At 45.0% G+C, this 25,128-nt stretch overlaps 1 protein-coding gene across 4 annotated transcripts in view; it reads left to right on the forward strand.

Moving 5' to 3' along the window:
• Positions 1-25,128, forward strand: part of AMN1 (antagonist of mitotic exit network 1 homolog) — a 74,350-nt gene that overhangs the window by 917 nt on the left and 48,305 nt on the right. For all 4 annotated transcript variants that reach the window (XM_090043343.1, XM_090043345.1, XM_090043344.1 and 1 more), the window contains exon 2: positions 17,976-18,108. In XM_090043343.1, coding sequence (XP_089899469.1) covers positions 17,976-18,108 — 133 coding nt within the window. The remainder of the gene's footprint in view (positions 1-17,975; positions 18,109-25,128) is intronic.

The raw sequence follows: 25,128 nt of genomic DNA on the forward strand, positions 1-25,128 counted from the left end.
CACACACACCCTTATTCCTCCCCCCAGTAGGATTGTAGGCCTATTGATATGCCATTGGGGAAGCATGAGCCAAAGTCAGGGATAGGCAAAATACGATCCGCAGGCTGGGCTCCCTATGTGGCCTTCAGGCCCAAATAATTGCCTGCCCCTGGCCTGAGCCCAGCAAGTAAAACTGTAAGCTTTCCTTGGTGATGGGTGCCACTGAAGGGATGTCACTGATTCCTTGGGATGAATGATAACAAAATGGGTGTGTTGCACAAGGGGCCGTCCGAGCTCCTGGAGGCTAAGTTCCAATTTGGTCCCCAGAAGTGAGTCACACCACAAGCCACAGAGACAAAGCCTTTATTGCTTGCAAGCAGGTCGGCCTGGAGTCATGAGACTCAGATCAAAGCCGACCCCGAGTGCCTATTCTCCATTGCTTATATACTCGATTACAAGGTATTGGAAAATTCCATTAGCGCAGGCGTACTTCAGGTTACATAGTTGCGAAATTGGTTGCAAAGTTTGGGACTTTCTAGCCATTAGCTTGTGGTTTGCCTTCTCATGCAACAAAGCGGGAAAAACAAGTTGCAAGCAGTTCTAGCCCCCGCTTGTCCCACAATTATCCCCCCTCAAGATGCCTTCTTTTACTCCCTTGTTTGACCTCTGTGAAACATTATAAGTTGTAGGTGGGTGCCTGCTTTTATCCTGCCGGCTATAAACCGGTTCAGTGCTTGTATTGTGTGGGGTGCGCACATCAAGATGACTAATCCTATCATCAAAACTGGTATAAGGGGTAGAAGCAGCGATAGTAGCCATTGCATTGGTCCTCCTGTCCAACCTCCCCATCCTAATGACTTGATATTGCTAGCGTGCTGTAATATCTCGTTTATGTTCTCTTGTACCTGTCCTGATTGATTTACATAAAAACAGCACTCTTCTTGGAGAAATAGACACGTCCCCCCTTGTCCTGATGTCAGGAGGTCAAGAGCTCTTCTGTTTTGGAGTACTACCCCCGCGAGTGAGTCAAGTTGTTGTTGAAGCAAAGTTAGGGTTTCACCTGTCTTTTCGAGCGCCTTAGCTGTTTCTTGGGGTAGTTCCTGCTGCAACCTCGGTGCAGTTCCCCCGGCGGCTACTCCAGCCGTCCCGGCTGCAGCAGCTACTACTGCCATCAGGGGTAGCAAAGGGACCTCTCTTTTAGCCAGTCTATTTACTGCTTGTAGTTGGAAGGGGAGTGGTGTTCTAGAGGGGGCTACTTCGATCTGCGGCAATACGAACCCTAGGGAGCAAGTCCCTTGCCAACCGGGGGGGGTAAGACCCAGTAGGCCCGATTGCAGGGGACAAGACACTGCTAAAGACGACGGATGCATATAAGTGCTGAGGGTTGAGGTTGACCTCCCTTCCATTCCTAGTTTCCTTTACGACAAAGGCCTGCAACGTTTGAGCAGCCATAGTAGCTGAGAGCAAAGGATCTAGGGAAGGATCTTTGTAGGAGGTGTCGTTTGTGGGGGCAAAGAAGATCGACCCTCAGCTGCTATTGAAAGGGACCTGTCCTTGAGGCTGCAATGACTGATACAATAGGATCGCATTTGGCCCTCCCTTTGTCAAAGCTGGGTGTGAGTTTGTGGGTCTACCCCAGGAGTACTGCCTGGGTCTTAAAGAGTTTTCAAGTTGCGGGGGGGGGAGAATACAGAATAATTGAAACCTCCTGTAGTAAATTTTGGGGGTTGGATCGAAAAGGTAATATTACATTGCCAGGGCCTTATGCTGCCAAGGTGAACAGAGCCTTGATGACTGGTATAATTGCTCTGCAAGCAAATTGGGTATAAATTCTCAGCATGATTAGTAATATATCCGAATATGGACCCGGATGCTGGGCTTTTTGCTGTAAAGGGCTGATCTCTGAATTTCCATGCCAACTTAAGTGCTTGTTCCCCTCCCCTCAGAGACTGACCCCTGTCTGATTTAGGGTGCGTTCTCGTCCATTGAGAATTACTAGCCTGTAGAGAACCCCACAGGGATGGTGGGGCTGGGATAGCGGTTCCCCAGCTTCGCTGGGATACACAAAGCCAACAGGCAGAAAGGTTTAGACTATGAGCCGTGCGGTTAGCGAGCTGGTGGGAGGAGGTTAACACTCCTTCAGGAAAGGGGAATGGGGTAGTTGGGAGGAATGAGAGAAGAAGCAAGCAAAGCAACTGTTTTGCCATACTACTAGGTCTTAGACAATTGCTTAAGTCGGAGCGTGAGGTCCCCTGCTTGCTCACTGGTCCAGGTGTCGGCTTCTTGTTCCGAGGGTGGCCCGGCTTCCGGTGCGGGCTCACCCAGGGAGCTGCTGTCCATCTCCTTATCCAAATATCGCTTAATTCTCGTATGGTGAATCCACCGGTCGTGACCCTCAATCTTTACCGTGGAATGGGTGGTTAACAACACCTGGTATGGGCCTTCCCTCTTTTCCGAGAGTGGCTCGCACCTCCACTGCTGCACCAATACCCAGTCTCCTGGTTGGAAGTTATGGTTCCCTTTGATATCTCATAACCCAGAAAAGTTACTCTAGATTGGCATATCTGGGCCTTCTGTCGAGACACCTTGTATCCCCTCTTTCCCAGTGTGTTCAATAATGACTCAGTTGCTTCCCTTCCCTGGGTTAGGTTAGGGCTAGCTATCAACAAGTCATCAACATATTGAATTAAGGTAACATCCGAGTGTAGTTGCTTCCACTCCTCTAAGTCCTTTTGGAGAGAGATGCCAAAAATGTGTGGGGCAGATACAAATCCTTGAGGCAAAACAGTCCACATAAGTTGAGACTTATGGTGAGTGTCCGGATCTTTCCATTCAAAAGCAAAGAGCCTTTGGCTATCCTCGTGGAGAGGAGTGGAAAAGAAGGCATCTTTCAAATCAAGGACTGAGAAGATCTTTGCATCTGGCGGGATTTGGGTTAAGATGGTGTGAGGATTTGGGACTACTGGGTGATCTGCTAGGACCTTTTGGTTTACAGCCCGTAGATCTTGTACCAGCCGATACGAGGTCCCATCAGCTTTGGGTACCCCGAGTATGGGGGTATTAAATGGAGACGAACCCTCCACCAGCCAGCTATATCCTTTAAACTTCTTTATCAAGGGCTTCAGTCCCATCCTAGTCTATTGAGGGCATATTGTTTTACGCGAATGGGCCCCTCCCCTTCTTTGAGGCACACTCTTACCGGCATCACAAACTTGGCCCTTGTGGGGGTTCCGTCGGGCCATACCTGTGGATGTACGTTTTCTAAACTTTTAATTTCCACTGCCGAGCTTTCGCCCCCCCAAGAGTGCCATCTGGTAGTTGGATCCTTGTTTCACCGGCAGCTGGACCACCATCTGGTCTCCTCGGAAAAAAATCTCGGCTTGGAGTTTGGTAAGGAGATCTCGTCTCAGCAGGGCAACCAGGCAGGCAGGAGAATAAACAAAGGCATGCTCAAGCAAATTGTCGCCAATTTTGGTGAGGAGGGGTTTGCATATGGGTAGCTTACTCTGCTTACCCTCAATTCCTTCTACGGTTACATACTTTCTACTTTCCCCTCCAAGCAGGGGTTTTTCGGGGAGCATTGAAAATGTGGCCCCAGTATCTACTAATGCTTCATAATTTTTGCCACCATCCCTTATTTTTACCATGGGATGCTTCCAGGACTCTGCCCGCAGAGCGGTGGCCTTGGATCCCGGTCCCCATCAATTGGATTCCTCTCCGGAGAGTTCAGCTCTCATTTGGTGGGACTTAGAATGTTCCCCCCTCTTCTCCCTCAGCCGGGGGCACTCTCGCTTCCAATGTCCCTTTTCTTTACAATAGGCACGTGTATCCACCTTGACACGTCCCGCTCCCTTCCTTCTTTCTTCTCTCATCTCACGTTTCCCTGCAATTGCTGCCACTAACATTGCCATCTGTCTCTGTCCCTTCCCGGTCCGTATTGCTAATGGGATTGGGTGGCCTAACCCGTCTCCCTCCAGAACCTGCCAAATCTATCTCCCTACTGGAATCATCTAACACCCGGGTACTCTTTCAACCCCCGCAAGCCTTATCTCTTGCCACCATGACCCTACGTACCGTTCCACATTTCCTGATTCAAGATGGTCGATCCTGGGCTATACCCAACCAACAGTCAATGTAAGGGAGCTGGTCCCAATGTCCGTCATGAACTACTATATCATATACCCTTGTGACCCGGTCCACATCAAAAGATCCCATTCCTGGCCAGTCTACTCTGAAGGTTGGCCACTCTAATTGGCTGAACTTCGTGAGCTCATCCTTAGTCATTTTTATTCCATAATCTCCATATTTGATGAATTTATCGAAATTTCTTAGTATGCAACCCAATGGGGTGGAGGAGTTTTCTACCCGGGAGCGACCCGTACCCATAACGTCTCTTTCCGATTCCTGGGAAAAGGTATTCCCAGACCAACGTCCTGACGGACCAACAAATAACAATACTAACAAAATGAGACAGGGTATTAGTATACTCACTCCAAACACGCCCAGGTACCTCGTCCTCGGAGTCCGCGGCTGGGGTGACTCAAATGGAAATGGAGTGCCTTTAACCTCCCGGGTGCCCTGACTCACGCTTTCGGCCTCGTGGCAAGCCCAAATTATGGCTTGGTGCGCACTCCATGAGCACGTATGGCGGTCTTGTCGTCCGGCCCCAGGGTGGTCCAAGAGCGCTCCTGACTGGCTCGCCAGAATTGTTGCACAAGGGGCTGTTCGAGCTCCTGGAGGCTAAGTTCCAATTTGGTCCCCAGAAGTGAGTCACATCACGAGCCACAGAGACAAAGCCTTTATTGCTTGCAAGCAGGTTGGCCTGGAGTCATGAGACTCAGATCAAAGCCGACCCCGAGTGCCTATTCTCCATTGCTTATATACTCGATACAAGGTATTGGAAAATTCCATTAGCGCAGGCGTACTTCGGGTTACATAGTTGCGAAATTGGTTACAAAGTTTGGGACTTTCTAGCTGTTAGCTTGTGGTTTGCCTTCTCACGCAACAAAGCGGGAAAAACAAGTTGCAAGCAGTTCTAGCCCCCGCTTGTCCCACAGGTGGGAGCGAGGGCCACAGGTTTATAACAAGTGCACAGGGTGGGGACACTAAGCAGAGCATACTGGACAGTGTTCACTGTCCCTTGAATGAATCTGAGAAGCCAGGATTACCAGCGAGTGCCCACTTGAGCATGTGCTACCAGATTTCAGAGGTGCTGCAGGCATCTGCTTCTGCACAGGAAACAAGTCCGGGATGTTTCCCCTGGCTTTAAAGACATCCAGGTTAACAACATACAGGAAACACTTCATGCAGACTCTTGGGATTCTGCTTGTCCTTCTTCTGTGAAAGGACATGGTTTTAATGAGAATATCTGCTTAACTTCTCATTTTCGCCATGGTTCTGGGAATGAAATGAGATTTTAGCATGTGGGCTGCTGGTTTTTATAGCGGCTTTACAACCCCACAGTGCCTGTGTTTTAGGACAGAGTTTGGAGCTTTCAGAGCTGTGGGTTAGTGTTCCCACTGGCCACTGCCACCACAGCAGTTTTTCCCTGCCACTACTTCTCCGTGCCCTCTGGCTCCAACACAGGCCCAGCTTCCTGGCCCAACTCCTCACTGCCTAGCCCAGGTGCAGGTGAAGTCCCCCGGTATGGGACACTAGTTTTATGCTAAGCTGTGGTTAAGCTATGGCAGAGATTCTCAACCAGAAGCTTTATAAACAATTCACAAGATAAACCTAGAGATTTCAACTAGAAACCTATAGTTTTGGTCTTTCTGCGTTCTTTGTAATAGAAAAACTGCTGTATTATTTTTTCTGTAGGCAAAACAAAGAGTGAAAACTAAGAGCTAACATCTTCAGGGTGCCACGAGTCTAATCATGTTGAGAACCACTGAGCTAAGGCTTTGTGAGGGACCTTGGGAAGAACAGGCCTTGCTGACCTCTGAATGACATGAAAGATAGAAAAGTGAGAACAGGCTAATGAGCAAGGAAGCTGGTACTAAAAAGGAGCGTTAGAAGCAAAGTAAAATTAATGAGGATGGTTGTTGATATATAAAAACCAAAGGGGTTCGGCATGAATTTGGCAAAGGGAAGAAATAAAGATGGATGTCTAGGCAAAAGTACAACTGAATATGGGCATGAAAATACGGGTATTTTGGGTATGAAATACCCCGAAGACCAGTTTCTTTATAATAACCTAGGAGAGTATAATTTATACACAGCGTTGCTATTACTGGCCCAGCCAGTTCTAAAATTGGGCTAATTGCTAAACAAAGCAGCTAGCATACTGTTGAACTTATAGTAAATCTCTCTAAGCCTTTTGCCACTAAAAATGAATGTAAATATTTCTTTTCTGCTTTGCATCTGGGCTCCAGGAGGCTGCTTGCTAACACTGGCCTCCCGGAATGCAGACACAAGCAACCTGAGCACCAAAACATATCTCAGAACAAAACCTGCCATCGATATGTCACCAAAATCCTTTGGCTCTATGACTGAATCTAATGGCTGTACAGGTCCCTGTCTACGAAAACTAATTGATAATCAGGAAAAGAATTAATGATTTCCTTCATTAAGTTGGACTAGGTCAGAATTTGGACCACTCAGATCAATGAAAATGGCTAAACTTGGGTAACACGTGCATGTACCTAACTCAGTTGTTGCCATGTTTCTTTCTGGCCATTCCAAATTTGTTTTGGGGCAAAGTACTAAAGAGAAGTATCATAAGCATGCCGTAAGCATGCCGTGCTTATCTAAGAAAACACAACTCCTAGCTGATACCAGAAAGGGGACATCTGTTATGGTTTGTGTCAGACCTGAAAGTCAGCGGAAGTAGCAGTAATAAATACTTAGATACTCAGAGTATTGCAAAATCACTGTAAAGAGTTATTTATCTGCACCTGCTCACAAAATTTATGTGGTAATTATTGTAGCATGGCTTCCCCTTCCCAGCGAAAGGCCATGTATCAGCTCTCTGCCAGGATAAGGGAAATGGATAAATGAGTGATAATAATGAAATTCCAGTAACAATACTTACTATGAACCTCCAGACTGTTTTGTGTCTCTGGCATTCTGTTCAGTTCAAGCAAAGATTAACGATCCAGTAAAACCCCATACTTTAAAGAAGCAAAAAACCCTAGTATCTTGTGGGAGAGACAGATTACAAGGAAAAGGCAAGATTCTGAAGAATTTACACTATAAAACAAGACAACGATGTACTGCCAAAATTTAAGGAGGAGCACCCTCAACATTTTCATTTCATTAAGTGAAGTGTGCTACATTCCGTGGGTAAACAAAGGTTTCATAGTTTCATAGATGTTAGGATTGGAAGGGACCTATTAGATCATCAAGTTCAACCCCCTGCCCTGGGCAGGAATGAGTGCTGGGGTCAGATGACTCCAGCCAAGTGTCTGTCCAATCTCCTTTTAAATACCTCCAAGGAAGGGGAAAGCACCACCTCGCTTGGAAGCATATTCCATATTTTGGCGACCTTCACTATAAAGAATTTTTTCCTGATGTCCAGTTTTTGCTCTCTTCCAGTTTGTGGCCATATTTCTAGTTACCCTGATGGGTTCCCTGGTAAACATTGTATCCCCTATTTCTTGTTCCCCCCCCCTCACCCCCAGATAGCTGGAAAAATTCTTCTTAGCAAGCATTTGGGCACAAACACTCTTCATCAGGCTGAGGAAGTATCTGTAGATGGTCTGTGCTCTTCCTGGATGGAGTGGTAAAGCAACCAGAGGCCAGTACATATGCAAGAAAGCCAGTCAGTTAAAATGTAAATTGAGGTGTACAGAAGGTGAGAGACAGATGGTGAGGGTTTGGGGTAAATTAATTTTGAAAATTTTGAAAGAGCCTCATGGATACCACGTGAAGAATTGCTGTAGTACAGGAGAAAGCCCCACCCCCAGATCACACACCACTGCTTATGTCATATCATCCCCCCCCCGGAACCTATATGGAAAATCCTCAAACAATTGCAATGCATACTAGAAGGAGACCCAATTCTCAAAGAGATCTTCCCAGAACCACCCATCCTAGCCTTCAAAGAAGCACCAAACCTTGCCAACCTCATAACCAGAAGCAAACTTCCTACAGCCCAAAGCACACTGAATGGATCCAGACTATGCCAGGGCAAGAAATGTAAAATCTGCCAACAAATCTCCACCACCCCTACAATTACAACATCCCACAACAGAACCATACACCAACTCTCCTGTGTCTCATTTTTTAACTACAGCTACATTCATTCCCCCCTTCCCAACTCCTCCCCCCATCTGTCTCTCACCTACTGACCACTTCAATTTACATTTTAACTGACTGGCTTTCTTGCATAGGTACTGGCCTCTGACTGCTTTACCACTCCAGGAAGAGCACAGACCATCTGCAGATGCTTCCTCAGCCTGATGAAGGGAGTTTGTGACCAAAAGTTTGCCAGGAAGAATTTTTCCATTTGAGTTGGTCTAATAAAAGATATTGTATTTACCCAAAGAGTCTTGTCTGCCTATGTGTTTAGACCATCACAGCTACAACCTACTGCCCTTAATTCCTTGGGTAAAATACTTTTGCCACCTGGGGGGAAGGGAGAGGGGAGGGGAGGGGAGGGGGCCACACTTACTTCAGTAGTCTCCATGTTCCTAAAATCCATCAGTTCTATACTACTTTTTCATATACAAAATCCTTGTCCATCCTGCTTTACTTCCTGTTAGTCATTTCACACCCATCATTGCTTCTTCCTTCTGGTAACTCACACATATTCCATCTGCTTCATCCCTTGGTGGTGGTAGGAAGTGCCCTATAACCTCTGCTGCTGGTGCTGGAATCTGGTTAATGGTTTGCTGGGTAACTGTTTTTTAAGTGAACAGCAGATTGCTCAGTCTCACCTCTGGAGGGAATGAAAAAACAAGCAGAGATGGCCAAACAGTTCATGGTTCATAAAAACGGGACTTATTATCAAAAGGCTTACCTGAGCATATTCTGGTTCGGTGGTGCTCAAGCTTTTGGCCCCACAGGACAGATGAGTGGGGCAGGGCAGGTCTGCAGTCTGGATTGAGCCCTGTGCACCAGCATTGGGCCCTAAAACAGCTCCATCTGGCCCCATGCACCAGGATCAAGCCTCGCACCAGCCCTGCATTCAGGGATCAAGCCTCACACAGCCCCTGCCCAACCCTGCACCCTGTCTTGGCACCATGCCCTGGGATCAGAATCAGGACCCCACATCACCCCTGCCTAGCTCTGTGTTCCAGGATCAGGCCCTGGGGCCTGGTGCCACCCCCTGAGTGCCAGGATTGGGTTTGCACTGACCCCCCTGTTCCCCTTGATTTGGCTTGTGGTTAGGAGTGAGATTAATTGATCAGTGAGACCATTCCAGTCACAGTTCGAAAGCTTTATGAAGATGTGCAATAGCAAAGACTTTTTGGTACTAATAAAAGTAATGCTTACATAGCCTTGGCTTCAGGAAGAACAGGTCTTTTGGCCAGGCATCTGCTTTTCTGGGGACTCTTGCTGAGTTGTTTTTTTCTGCTGGGCTTCAGGAAAGGTCTAGTGAGTCACTGGTCCCATGTCCAATATTTACAGATGGTTGATTTGACATGCTAATAATTGATATCTGATTGTTTTTATTTAAATGTCTTTGTTTCACTGGAACTTTTGGAACTGGGTGGAACAAGATTTTAGTGGCCCCGGGGAAGGTGTCAAGGGTTCAATCACCTTAGTTAAGGCTCTTTATTTTTAGGTCATCTGACCCTGGTCTGTTAATCATCTAGTATTCTTTAATCAAGATCTTGTTAATCAGTTGAAATGTATATTTTCGAGAGAGGAGAACAAAAGCGTTCTTATCTCCTCTTATGGGTTGCCTTTTGGCCTTGATCAATTATTTACTAGCTGTGGCCTGAGAAGGATGCTCTGCTTTTTCCATCCTCAAGGCTGCCTTTGTTTCTATAATCATTTGAACAAGTTAGCAAAGATACATTTATTATAGCAAAATAACTATTCATACAGTTGGTCACCTTAGTTGTTATTGTTTTAGGATGCAATTGTAATACAGAGCACTTAGGATACAGGCCGTTGGCTTCATGTTCAGTCATATTTCTGCAGCTTTGACTTAGGTTTCCTGAAAATGGCTAAACTTGACATCCACACTTTTCCTGCAATTTGGTTATGCTTTAGATAGCATATGTTTGATTCAGTTATAGTGCTATTTGTCACCCATTGCTCATCCTGTACAGGCCTATGCATGGTCTATACCTAGGGTGACCACCTTTTCAAAATGGAAAGATATACCCACCTCTTTTATACACACGCCCATTGTCCACCAGCAGCATGGCTGGAGAAGAGCTGAGCAGAGTTGGGGTGGATGTGGGCTTGGGGCTCCTTGCCCTACTGCCTTTCCCTTGGGAGCTCTGCACTGGCTGCACACCCCTTGCTCACCTGGCAGCAGTGGGAGGCCACAACTCCACACTGCCACTACTGCTGCTGTCAGGCAGGTGTGGAGTACCTTGCCATGGCAGTCTGGCCAGTGCAGGGCTCCTAGGGGAGGGCAGCAAGGTGGGGAGCCCACATCCGCCCACACACAAAATTGGGGGGTGCATGCAGTGGCAGGGTGCTGCCCTTCCCCTCCGCTCCCTGGACAAGCCGCCCATGGCTCTATCCCACTCCATGCCCTGGCCTCAGGCTCCATGTACCACTCTGACTGGGCAGTGCCTCCAGCCCCTGCCCTACTCCCTCCTTCATTGTGTTGCATGCACAGGGCATACAGTGTAAAATAAAAACAAGCAAGATGTTTATCAGGGGATAAAGCACAACACCACATTTATTACACATAAAAACAAAAAGACAAAAGTAAAAAGTTGTGTCCCACATACTCACTTACATACACACCCAACCAACTGATAGATATACATAGAGACAAACATGGACAGTCCTGCAAGTATTGAGATGTTACCAGTCCTTAAATTGCTCGAATTAGCTTGGTGGCCAGCCAAGCCAACTACAAGGTCAGAGCTAGGTCCTGTCGGATGCATTCCAATGCTCCTTCTTTTCATGCAAGATAGACCCAAAGCCTTCTTGTTCTTGTCCATCTTTATACAGGTTTCCCTCAATTTATGCGGTACATGCGTTCCCAGAGAATGGCGCATAAATGGAATTTGCGTAAAGTGAACCCAGTTTACAATGCAACAGATAGGGATATGTTCCCAAGGTGGTGGAGGGAGGGAGGCAGTAAGGCTGGGACTAGGGGAAGGGTGTGGCACAGCCTGCTGGCAGCTCCTGGGGTTTCAGCAGGCAGCAAAGCAGTGGAAACTGAGTGGGTACAGGGAAAGGAGGGGGGCGGAGGGGCATAACTGTTGCTGCTACGTGTTCCCTGGGAGAGCTGCAGGCTAGAGGGCTGCACCAGGCTCTTCCTGGGGTGGGGGGGTGTAGGCCCCCAGATCTGCACGCAGGACGACAGCTGTCTGCTGCTACAGGCTACAGCCAGCAGCAACACTGGGCTCTCCCCAGCACTCAGTGGGCAGGTTGGGGGGCTATGGCGAATAGCACCGCTGTCTCATTCCTGCAAGTAAGGCTGAGGCTAGCAGCAGCATTGGGCTCTTCCCGGCACTCCAGGCAGGCGGTGGCGGCGGCACTGGGAGGGGGGCTGCTGCCACCTCAAAACTCTCCGTAGCCCCCCACCTTGCCTGCCGAGTGCCAGGAAGAGCCCAGTAAAAACACCAGCTCCAGCCTGCTGTGGAAGCCTGCTGTCATCCCACATGCAGATCCAGGGGCCCACGCCCCATGGGAGGAGCCTGGCACAACCCCACAGCCCTCCCGGGGGCAGTGTAGCAACAAGAGCTGCACACCCCCGCCCAGGTCTCGCGCCCCACATCCCGCACCCACTCACAGTTTCTGCCGCCTTGCAGCCCGGGACCTCCTCTTCTCCCCGCTCACCCCAGTCCCTGCTGCAGCTGCAGGAACAGCCAATGCCAGCTGCCTGTAGCCACTGGGTTGCACTGTGTCCCAAACCTCCAGGGGCTCTGCTTCTCCCCACTCACCCCAGCTGCTGCAGGAGACCTGGGAGCAGCTGACACCGCCCGCCTACACCATGGCACGGGGCACAGCCCAGGGGCTGGGGTGAGTGGGGACAAGCGAAGCCTCTGTCACATAAAAGTGAATTTACCTTGCATATAAGAAAGTTTGGGTAGGAAAAGGGTTGTCTCATATGAGGAAATACGCATATGTAGAACCCACATAAATTGAGGGAAACCTGTAGTGATCGCTCCCCATATAATTCTATGGGTCTTCCTGTGTCATGTCCCATTGATGATAAAATTATCTTCCTCTTCTGCTGTGATGTTATGATTGGCAGATACTTCTGGCTTTGTGGTTTGCAATTTCTCCATTTGTTGTCTGCAATTCTTCAGCCATTGGAGCAAAACATTATCTTTTATTTTGTAATCCTCAACTGCTGATCTTGGACATTGTTGTAATCTTTGGCTGTTAAACCACAAAAGGCTATTTCTACTCTTCTAGTCTGAGATACAAGATAGGCTGTCTCAATATATATATTTCCACACATACTGTTTATTCTTTCATTACTTCTTTCCAAACATAGCAGACATAATAGCTCTTGCATAGACACCACTTCTCTTGTACTATATTTAACCAACTGTTACATTAATGATTATCTAATATAAAAGTTAAAATATTAAGTAAAGCTAAGCTTTATAGTTGTTTAAGCAAATTAAAATAGATATTAGTTATTTAATAAGGTTTAATGACAAAACAATAAATGATAACTATAAATGATTTTATTAAAAAAAACTTTAATTTTAACAGCTAAATGGTATATTGCTAAAATATCGTGTGTGTGTGTGTATATATATATATGAGGACAAATCAACGCCAGCTCAACAACCGTGCAGGCCTCAATCTGCCTCCCTTGTCCCCTCATGCCTCTTCTGCCCCATAGTGTGCAAGGAACTCCTCTCCACACTAACTGGCTGTATTCCCGGCCATGTGCATATGTACCCCAGCTCCTGTTCCCAGTAGCCCCTTGCAGGCTCGAAAGCCTGCAAGGGGAAACCTGCTATTTCTGGTTCCTGTATGACTCTACGAATCCGGGACAAATGCTGTCCTGGAGTTATGGAGCCCAGGACCAGGACTTGATGTTCCCATTCTGGGACTGTCCTTCCCAGTTAGGGACAGGTAGTCAGCCTATCTACCCCTCCTCCAGCCCCATGCTCCTGAAACAGGCCCTTTGGACACAATCTAGAATGCAGGGGGCTAGGGCTCCCCATAAGCCCAGAAATTTGGCAGCCATGGAGAGCCCTATGGACCACATGACAGTGCTGGGGTTATGGATCTGTCCCATAGGCCAGGGGGTTGATCACCCTTGCTCTAGTTCAATGGTGCTAACATTTTTAGCAGGTGTGCCACAAATTTAGCCCCATGTCCTCCCCGAGTACCACTCTGATTGTCTTTCTGTGCCTAATCCACCACCACTCTGCTTTCTGCCCCCTAACCTGTACTTCCTACAGATCTGTTGCTCTGCTTCCTGCTCCCTCCCTGCCTGAGTTGATGCTCTACTTCCTGCCCTATTTGCTGCTGCGCTGTTTGCCCCCTCCCCAGTCTGCAGCATGTCACACAGAGGCTTCCTGTGCCACTTTTATGGCGCACATGCTGCAGGTTGGCCACTCCGATCTACTTCATCAATGAGGATAATAGTTAAATATTGTAAAGCAGCGATGGCTTGAGAATCCTTTCAGGAATGCCATGCAGTATTAGCACTTTTAGGTGTGCAGACATGATTTGTAAGATAAACCCATTGATTTCAAATAGGCATCCATAGTGTTAAAAACGTTCTGGCCTGTTGTGGTTTTTCTGAGTCCTTTGTAACAGAGAACTTGCTGTATTATTTTTCCATCTCCCCCCGCCAAAAAAAAAAAAAAAAAAAAAGGAATGAAAGCTAAGGGCTGGCATTTTCCAGGTGGTATCTTGAGTCTGAAAACATTGAGAACTGCTATAAAGTTTAGGCCAGCATGTAGGCTGTATTTCATTTGTTCCAGTACTGGAGATGAAGGATCTCATTTGTGATACTTTGTCAGTAGACGTTTTATTAGGAAATGCTATACTATATTGTCATGTTTAGAGAACCAAGAGTTCCTCCTAAACTGAGCTCTGCTGTCATTGTTTCCCTCTCCCACCACCTATGGCCTTAGCATCTATGTTCCAGTTTCTAAGCTGCAAGAACACTGACTTCGTTGTGTGTTAAGACTAATTAATAGAGCTTGTTGGGCTGAAACTCGAACCCTACTTTTCGCAGGGCAAGGAGAGCTCTATGTAATTAACCCATGGTACTCATCTGATATCGGTCAGAAGCTTTATTGAATACAAAAATAACAAAAGGATTCACTAAATACAAAGGAATCAATCAACTTTACTGAGTCTCCCAGTATAGAAGCAGGCAGTTACAAAATCTGAGCGTATTAGCATGAATCTCACCATGTTACAGTCTGTCTAGAGCTGTTAGGAGTCACTCTCTTCAGTCGGCCACACTGAGCTTCCTGAGTTGCTCTGCTCCAATTCCAAGGGCTTGATCTTTTCTCTTGGAAATCTACATGCAGATGGTATGAACGGCGAACAATGAACGAACATCTTGTTTGCTTATTGCTAGTTAACCATTTAGTTACATCACCATCACTAATAATAGCCAAGCTTGTTATATATTTGACTTATAGATCCTAAATTTACAATAACACAGCCTTACATACCTGGAATATTTTTGTGTTATTTTCCCACACTAATTATTTAATAGATTTCATAGACATCAGGGCTGGAAGGGACCTCAGAAGATCATTAAGACCAGCCCTCTGCCCCAGGGGCAGGAAGTCAGCTGGGGTCATAGAATCCCAGCAACATAAGCAGCCAATTTATTCTTGAAGGTGTTCAATGTAGGTGCTTGAACCACCTCTGATGGCAGGCTGTTCCAGACCTTGGGGGCTCGGGCAGTAAAGAAATTCTTCCTTATGTCCAACGTGAAACAGTTTTGCAGTAGTTTATGACCGTTCGACCTCATCATCCCTTGGGGCACTCTGGTGAACAAACGTTCCCCCAGATCCTGGTGGTCACCCTGATAAACTTGTAGGTGGCCATCAGATCACCCCTGACCCTGCGCTTTTCCAGGCTAAAGAGCCCCATGGTTCTCAGCCTGTCATCGTAAGGTCTGTTTTCCTGACCTCTGATCATGTGCGTGGCTCTTCTCTGGACTCTCTCAGGCTCTGTCCGGACTCTCTCAATTAGTCCCAGTGGTCACCACATTATGGTTTTATTTGTGGTTCTATTGTTCTTGAAGTTCCCTAGCATTTTACTGGGATTAGCTTTAGGCCAGTCATTGCGAATCATTAACTGAATCATCTCGAAAAGCCTTCTGGGAGTTTGATCAACTTAACATGACCAGATTTAATTTTCCTCACAACAGAGCTGCTTAAAAACTTTCTGCCAAAATAATTTTCCTGCAGAAAATTCTGTTGGGAATAAATCAAAACATTTTATGTAAGCACATTTTAAATTTTGCATGACAACTGAAATGAAAAACATTTCATGGGAACCTAATGATTTTTATCTAAACTTTATATGGGAATTTTTTTGAAAACATTTAGTATCTCACCTATGACTCGTTATTTTTGTTGTAATACAGCAAACTTGAAATGATAAACTAAAAAAAAGTGTCTAAGAAGGTGGAAACAAAAAAATCAGGGCATTTCATTTTGTGGAATTGTTAAAAATTTCAACTTCCTGTTCCAATCCAGGATGAAACAAAATGTTCAGTTTTCCCCTGTGTTCCCTGGACTGCTGACATGTGGTGCTGTGGTTGTTAGTAAAAGGCAAGAGACCATCTACAGCTTGCTCTTTTGTTGTTTACAGCCCCAGAGCACAAGAGCAAACACTGATCCCAATGCCTATCTGGTTATTTGTGACAGCACAATATAGCTTTTTAATTGTGCTGCCTGGGAAGAGTCAGAAGAAAGCAGGAAGATGCCATGAAGAATAGTAGCAAGTCCTGGTTTTGCTGAGTTCTCTTGTTTTCCCTCCAGTCTTTTCCTCATACTTGTCTGCAGCTTACTCTCAACATACATTCTCTGTTGGTTTAATTTACATTTGTTTCTTTTACTGGGACTTAGGAACTGTACTGAACTAGTCTTTCTATGGTCCTTGAAAGTGTCAGTTTAAATCCTTCCAAAAATTGCAGTTTTTGGAAGAGTGGATTTCTTACTCCCTCTGTCAGCATCTTGGAATGTTACTTGCCACTTCTTCGTTTTATTTTCATATTGTTTTATGGTCTTCACTAACAAGGCTGCTTTTGTTTTTTACAACTTATCCAAAACCTTAACACAGCTATCTCTATTGTATCAAAATTACAGCAAACACACTTGGATACATCAACCATTGCTTCTAATGTGTTTGGATTATATATTTTGAGCCTTCTTGTATGATATCTCATTTCAGGCCTTTTGCACTGTTCAGTTTGCTCTCACTACTGATTTTACTGGGCACAATTGCTTTCTTTACTTTTGCTGACTAAGCTAGGTGTAAGCTCTGCCAAGGTTTACTCTGGTGTTACTTAAAAACAGGTTTTAGGGCCTTCTGCTTTAGCCACACTTTTGCAACTTGGTTTATGCCCCTTGAAAGTGGCTGAGGATGGCAACACTAGGATATAAGAGCTACTTTGCCACTACCTTAATTAATTAGCAGGCTACTTTCATACTGGTGAGGGTGGCTGCTTACAATGCCTGTCTCACATGAGATCAGCAGTCACCGCACCTTAGTACAAGAACTGGACTCTGCTAGGTATGGAGAAGGGCATGGCCAAGATTTGTGGGAGGTGTCCTACATCATCATATCTGTCAGTAGCCTCTGCTAAAAGAGTCCTGGCAGATTCTGAGTGTAATTTAAAATTGGGGAAATACTTATACAAACCCTTTCTGTACTCTTCTGGGGAGGCTAATTGCTCCTGTGATACAGATGTGCTTGCAAGTCTCTTCTCTTTCATAAGAGTGATGTTAAATAGCTTCATGCACAGTTGATCTAGAATAGCATTCCTCAGCTATTCATTCCATTTAGACATTCCAAAACTGCCTTGATAAGTATAATTTGTCTGACTTTTTTACCAATGGAGAGGTTTGTTTTTTCAAGAGTTTTCTAAAGGATCTGTCTCATGGAGAATACTAGCTGCATGTTGGAACCAAGCTTGTCTTATATAAAAAAGATGTGAAGCGAAGCTGCCTGGGTTTTGAAGCCCTCTTAGACAGTCTCCAACTTTGCATAGTTGAAGCAGGATTGAAGAATTAAGTGTATGTTCAGCAGGATTTGTGTCTGATTCTTAGCTGGTGCTTCTATTAATCTCGGCCTCTTGAAGGCTCATATCAAGTGTACTTTGGGGTACAGGTTTCATTTGAAGAATCATTGTTGTCCTCCATGTACCTGTATTTTATTATTGTTTTTAAAAAAGCCAGAATCCAGACCTTCAGTTACAAGACAGATGAAAAAAAAAGAATTAATGAGTGACAGAACATCACAGATTTTCTAACATCAAATCTGTCAAAAAATCTGACAAAGGGTGCCATATAGAGAGGAAGCAGGAAATTTACAACATTCAAAAAAAAAAGGCATGAAACAGGATATGCTAATGTTGCTAGTACAAGTGCACACAATTGTGTAATCAAGATTATGGAAAAAAAATCTGTGACCAAGCTGTTTTGCTCAGACATGAGAAATAATTCTAAGAAGTCTACTTTATAAATAGTGCCCCCTTAATTCTTCTACTTAACAGAATATGGCTGTCCACTAACAGCCTTACTGGTATATAAGAAGGTATCACAAAGTAGACACTAACCAAAAAAACAAAGGCTGTAAACACATCCCTTTTAATCTGGTAGGTCAATATTTGCGTTTAACTGATAGCTAATTAACCATTAGAGTACAACCACATTATCCTTCTTTGTGACTGGTTTATTTGTCTTTTATTTCAGATGTCTTCAGAGCTTGACAAAGAACATTTCCAGATATGCTGCAGATATCAAGCCGTTGCCTCCCAATATAAAGGATAAACTGATTAAATTAATGAGTATTCAGGGGCAGATAACAGATTCAAATATTGGTGAGGTAAGAATATATTCAAAGCTGTATCTGTCTCTCCTCATTCATGCCTGTTTAATGTTTAATGTATAGTGAAGTATGAACACAATTAAACCTGCATAAACAAATTAATGTGTGACCCAAAGCTCTCTTACTGTTTAAACTTTTTCCTCCCATTTGTATTTTCAAATGTAATTTTTTCCTTATGTCCTATCATGTTATAGATTGTAAGACTATAGATCATGTCTTTTGGTATCTCTAAGGGTAGGTACAGACATTGCACATAAACCGATTTAAGTGATCAGAAACTGGTTTTAGCCTGTAACAGAACAGATGTTCAGTGCACATAAAGTAGTTTCAAAATGGCTGAAACTGATTTAAGATAAACCTGACTGAATGTAGTATCAGACTTAACTGATTTAGGTCAGACCAGTTTATGAAACCTCTATCCCAGACCCCTTCCTGGTTCAAGTTAAATCACAGTCTCCCAGCATCCCAGAATGCTTTGCAGCCCTGGGCTGGGCTGTGCTGTCTGCTCCAGAGAGCAGGGCTGGCCCTGCCCATCTGCTCCCTGGCTGGAACAGTGAGGGCTGGCTGACAAGCGAGTGGGAGTGGTAAACCTGGCTGGGGATCACAGTTGAATTTGCTTGGGAGTGGGAAAAGCCCCTGCCAGACTTTTCCCCACTGGAGCAGAGGGGGTGGGGGTATGGGCAGGCAAGCTCAGGCAGAGGGGAGGGAGTGAGGTTTAAACCCCCTCTCTCACCAGCATGGGACCCCAGCCAGCGTCTGCTTGGCAGGGGCCAGCAGGAGACCAGCAGACTCCTCCCCCTCCCACCACTGGCAGAGACTGAGGCAAGCAGTTGATAGGAGGGGGAGGGGCCATCATTGCCCTCAGCTCCCCTAGGCCATGGGGGAGGGGGAAGAGGCTGGGGAACCGGGGCTGGAGGGTCTGGTCCCCTGCCACCTGTGAGCACAGGGCCAAGCCCTGCAGGACCAGAATAGGAGGTGGTGGCAAAGACCTGGCACAATCATCACATGTATGTGCTGGAGATGGAGCTTAGGGAATAGGAGAGGGTCCCAGACTGCCTGAGGTGGTGTGACCAAAGAAAGCAAAGACCTATATTTACATTATAAAACAGAACCTGTAAAAAGGTGAGAGACTGGACTACCTAAGCAGAGATGAAAGATGCTGAATGCATGAGAGTCCTGCCAAAGGTGCTGTAGGTGACAAACATACTAATGTAAAGGCACCCCAGGGAGAAAACAAGGGGCAAATGCACGTGTAAAAACTCAAGTAGAGATGAGGCCTGGGGGCTTTCCACTTCAACAGCTAAGAGCATCTGCTCATTCTCTAAGAAGGACTTTCTGAATACCTAGCTGTAAGGAGACGTTGCCCTCAGGGTTATGTAAAACTTATGCAAGGCTTTCTCTTGTCTTTTTGGTTTATTACATTCCATTTTAAGTTAGACTAAGCTGTATGTGCTCTCACGGTGTTTACTGAGCTGTATCTTAGCTTAGGGGAAGATTTTTGGTTATTCTTTCATGTGTGTTTGAGCTTGCAAACTGTTGTTCAATACATGCTCACTGTTCAAACTTCTATGAATTTAGTGCCGCTACCTTTTTCCTTACCCAGCCCCTCCTCAACCTAGTAAGAGCTGCTCCCCCTTCTTGAGTGGAGGGGGGCAGAAGCCTGGGAGGCGCTGCCCTCCCCAACCCAGGCAGACCCAGGGTCCCATGTAGGCCATGGAGGGGATTTAAACCCCCACCCTCCAGTGTGCAAGGCCTGGGCTGGGGCCTCGCTGCTTAATCAGGGTGCGGGGAAAAGCCTTGGCGCTTCAGTCCCTTCCCTTTGCCAATGGCTAGCAAGCTAGGAGGCATGCTGTAGTACCCTCCAGTTTCTAGCCTGGGCCATTGCAGGCATGTGGCTGCATTACCTGAATCAAAAGTAAATGTCTGTTCACTTGCTTCTCAGTTTAATCTCTGCAACTTGGACTAACCTGCAAAGACTGAATCAATTCAGCCTCAGACTTTTTTGACTATCTGTACTTAACCTAAAAGGTTCAGGAAGGCCTATAAGAACCAATATGAAAAAGAATATGGACAGTCAATTAAAAACTTTTCACATTGTAGTTGGTTTATAGTTGTCCTGTTTTGGATCAGTTTAATCCTGGGAGACTGACTGGTGGACTTGCATGTTGTCAGTGTGAAACCTAAAAGGGGACCAAGAAGTGGCATTTCATTGCTCTTCTGGTTGCATGTAGCTGTCAGTTTATTAGCCTAGATGTATAGATGTAGCTGTGTTAATGGGAGTTGCAAACTTGGTGGCCTTGTGTCCTAGCAGTATGTGTGGTTTTCAGTGCATCTCTAGTAGCAATGGAGGATTGTGTCTGTGAGATGCTTCTGACAAAAGACTTCCAGTAGGATCATCAGACTGGCCCTAGTGTGTCCCTTTGAGAGTGATGGAAAAGGACTGTAGCAACTTTTGTAAGGGGGGGAGGGGCAGATATTTTGCTCTCTGTATTGTATAATCTCATCTCTGTCTCAGAAACAGATATGAGAATTAAAAGTTGACCTTGGTAATATAGGAGTGAACAACTCCTTGTTCTGTTCTGGCCTTGATCTGAGGCTCATACCAAGCAAGTACTGCCAAGTCTCTAAAAGTCAGAATAATATGGTGATAAGGCCAGGGGCAGCACATTGTTCTGGGACCTGAACAGAAGCATTCATCTTCCCCACAGCGTGCTGCTTTAATAAAATGAAGTAAAAAACAACAGTGTTAAGAATTGAGTTGTTCTGATGCATTTGTTTTCTTTTGACATGTTTGAATCCACACTTTCATAAGTTTTGCAAGAAACAAACATTTCTGAGCATTCAGAGAGCTTTATATGAATTTTTCACATTGTTGAGCTGTGATCTATGGATATATGTATATATGGAGATATATATATATATATATATATGGATATAAGCAAAGCAGGTCACAAAAACTCAAACCCTGTTTCTTCCTCATGCCCTCTCTCATACATTCTATTTCTCTCTGTCTCTCTCTCTTTCCAATCTTTAAAAGATATTTCTCCTTTTGCATCTTTTCTGGGGTTATCCATCTTAACATCTTAATGTTTGTTTTCAATGGCTTACCCCTGCATCCTCTCAGAATCTGTTTCCTCTGGTGCTTTCAATACCTGCTTGTCCTTTCTTACTTCTTCTCTGCATCTTATGTTTCCTGTCAGTATACCCCTGCTCTCTGTCATATACTATGAACTTTAACCCCAGTGCCAACAGCTTCCAAATTTAAATCTGTTGTATCTTTTGACCTCTCATGTATCTCTTTTTGAGTAACCAGATGCTGCTTCAGATTCTTACCATATCTCTCCACACTTGATATTTTTCTGATCTGTCTGTCCCTCTAATAATTCTACTGTCCTCTTTGTCATCAAAACTTACAGCTGTGTAATACGTGTACCTCTTAGAATTTATTCCATGGCTTCCAGTATCCCCCAGGCTGTGTTGCCAAATATTGTCAGCTCTTTATTTCTATCTTCTTTAAAATTTTCCCCCCTCTTGTATTACTGTAAGTGAAAACCGTGCACATAACTTGATCATTTGCCTCCATTACTATAACCCCCTTTCTTTTTGGCTGGTTCCCCTTCAGTATATCCAGATTCTTGTTTCTGAACATCTTCACTTGCATCTGTTCATTGGATTTTGACTTATTTATGGACATTAGCATCACCAGGCCATATCTTAATGAAGTAATGGTAGTTCTTGAAAAATGGATAGAAAATGTGTAAAGGGGGTTTTCTTACCAGAACAGACATTTTTTAACAAAAATTTGAAATCCACCACTGTCAAGCTAAAGATATTTATGGGCCTTAGAGAGCCTGATGTCTATACTAAGGAAAGCCAACAGCAGTAAAAGGCTGCTGTGACCAGGGCAGTGCTCGAAATGGTGTAGAAAAAGACTGTAAATTTAAGGCTGGCTACTTAGTGTATGAGTGACTAATAGGGTGGGGGTAGCGTGGCACAGTCTGTAAAAAGGTATAAAGAGTAAATGGTTAAGGGGAAAAACACTGAGGGCCTAGCTAAAGCTAACTGACAAAGGATAAAAGCTTGTTGCTGAGGGAAAAACAGAAGGATGATTATTTGCCAAATACAGCTAGAGAAATGTCAGGGGTTGAAGATGGGGAGGGTGAATCAGAGGATGATAGACAAAAAGACCTTGTGTCTGAGGATGGGGGAGGTGAGTGTTAAGTGATAAAATGGGATTCCAGACTAGTGTTAAAGGATTGACACAACAGCTCACTCGATGAATGACAGAAAAGCTTTATTTAAATGAGCCTAAAGCAAAGCAAAGTTCAGTATTTAGCTATAAAGTGAAAATTTCTCACCAATATAGGCAAGAGGCTGTCTGTTTCTTGCCAGCTTCTCAAGGTGTTGATCGTTTCCCCTAGAAGATCAGATGGGCATAGAATCAGTTTGTGTCAGAGAGATTTCTCATTCTTGAAGCACGCCCTGTTAGCTGTTTTGTTCCTCTCTTTATAGCCTTTAGCTCAGCATCTTCAAAGCATTCTTGTAGTTGTGTAAATCAAGAGAGAGTCCCAAGGAGTAATTGACAGGAAAATCCTGTTAATCAAACTGCTCATTATTGGTTATCAGAAAGTCCCAATTTGAATGATTTACCTTCCTCAGTGACAAGAAGTTATCCATTTCTACTAAGTTTGGAATGTATCGAGAAATTGATTAATAACTAGGAAAAGCACAAGGTTTTTGAGGAGTTGTCCTTGGAAGATCAAGGGAACCACTCAGGCAAAACAAGAGTAAATCAGGAGGAGATATCTATCACATATGGAGAATGGGTCTTCCTGCATGTAAACACAAGTTAATTGCAAAAGAAATATTTACCATCAAGGATAGACATTTCACACAGTTGCATACCAGACAACCTGGAGCCTGCTTAAAATCATCATGAATATAGTAAGATAAACTGGAAGTGATACCTTATTATTTCTTCTCAGATGGCCTAGCTGCAAACTCGCATCCTCTTGCACCATGCAATTGTGCACTAGTATTTTGTATTTTTACTTTTGTGAGTAGGCCCAGCTTAGCTCGAGTTTCACAGTCATCAGTGAGCCAGGGGACAATTCTGAGTCTGGGTCTGAGGGTGGGGGTGGCAGATCAGAGGGTGATATGCCAGTAACAAGAAAGCGTGGTGATTCTGAAAATGCAGAAAGTATGGCCCTAGGGTCAGCGTGGAGTTAGTAGATAGTAGTCAAAGGGAAATTCAGAGGTTTAGGGCTATGCTATTTTTTGATGAGTTTTATCTTGTTAACCTGAATAAGTGCTGGTCTAGCACAGAGGTTTGGCAGAGGTTTTTAGGTGTATCTATGTGGTGTTCAATAGTACATCTGAACTACAGTTGGATTTGAGGTCTTTGGGGCAGCAACTGTAAATGAGACCTCAGACCATTTTAGCCATTATTGACGAATTAAACAAAGCAAAACAAAATATTAAGATACTTTACATGTAGGATGAGTAGTTTTTATTCTGCAATGTCACCAGTCAGGGTAGGTTGTCAGGCAAGGGGGATTTTTATCCTAAATCAGAGTCCCCCAACATTCCAGCATGCTTTCCTGCCCTGGGCTGTGCTGTGGTGTCTACTCCAGCAAACAGAGGGTGGGGGGAAGGAAGGCAGGGACTGAGCCCCCCCCAGGGAAATCCCAGCTGGGTTCTGGGCCCCAGAAAGGGGGGTTAAACTTCCCTTCCCTCAAGTACAGAGCTGTCCTGCCCTACTAAAAACTTACTGCCAGCTGCAACTGTGGACTGCAAATCCCAGAGGCACCTGGAAGCAGGAAGAGGAGGTGACGAGCATCCCACCTCCAGAGTCCTGTAGCTGTGAGTCTGGCCTGCAAATCCCAGAGACCTCGAGGGCAGCAGGAGGAGGGAGTGAGCACACAGCCTATGCTGGCTATGTGCCAGAGAGCCATGCTCTATGCTCCCTGGCTTCTGGCCTGAGTCACTACAGGCATGTGGCTGCATTTCCTGAATCAAAAGTGAATGTCTGTCCAGTTGTTTCCCAGTTTAATCTCTGCAGCTTTGACTACCTGCAAAGACTGAATTGATTCAGCCTTGGGCTTTTTTCCTGTCTGTACTTAGCCTTAGGGAGTTTTGGTGAGCTGCTGTGGGTGGGGGAGGGGGTGCTGACCCAGCATGATGGGGGAGGAGAGGAGGTGGTGACCCAGCCTGCTACAGCTCACCAAAATTCCCTAAGTGGCCCTCAGGCCCAAACATTCCCCACTTCCGGTCTATGCATAATGCTGACTTAAGCTCTGCTGTTTCCCTATAGCTATTTTTATTATACTGTTGTCTGAAGCTTGTTATTCTATAGTTGACAGTTAGTCTTTGTTACTTAATAGTTATTCTTATGTTGTTTTAACACAAAGTTTACTGAAGGTTGTTGCCTTTGGAAAGGCAGGAGCAGAAAGCAGATTTCCCAGAAACCTCTGGGCTTGACAGATCTTTCGGGTGCCTGGGGTTACTTACAAAATGGGCCATAGGCTACAGGGCTAATGAACAGACAGATCCTGATGATTTTGTACAACTGATTTTCAGTACAGCTAGGATGAATAATCCTATTTATTTTGTGAGGAGAACTAAAGGACCCCTAGATGCAAAAGAATTTCTAGAAAAGATGCCTCATTTTCTTCAGAGTAACATGGAGATATTGACAGATGAGATATTACACATCATAGTGTCTATCATAAAAAAATATGAGTGGGGGTACAGCATGCAGGGCAATAAGATCTATCCCCTATAACCAAATCATAGACTGTAAGACATGGGATTTAGTGGATCTGAATAATTATGGTAATAATGTGGTTTGCAGTCACTCTTGTGGGTGTTATGGGAAGTGAGAAGTGTAGGTGCAGGATTCTTAGACAAATCCCGAAAGTTGCATGAGAAACTTTCAGATCAGACAAAGATTGTGCATAGCAGCGTGGCAGCTTTTTGAGTGTTGTTTTCTAGGGCTGTGCAAAATGGGCCATATTT

This window comes from Crocodylus siamensis, chromosome 4 (assembly GCF_052110815.1).
Source record: "Crocodylus siamensis isolate JL-2025a chromosome 4, ASM5211081v1, whole genome shotgun sequence".
NCBI classification, from domain to species: domain Eukaryota; kingdom Metazoa; phylum Chordata; order Crocodylia; family Crocodylidae; genus Crocodylus; species Crocodylus siamensis.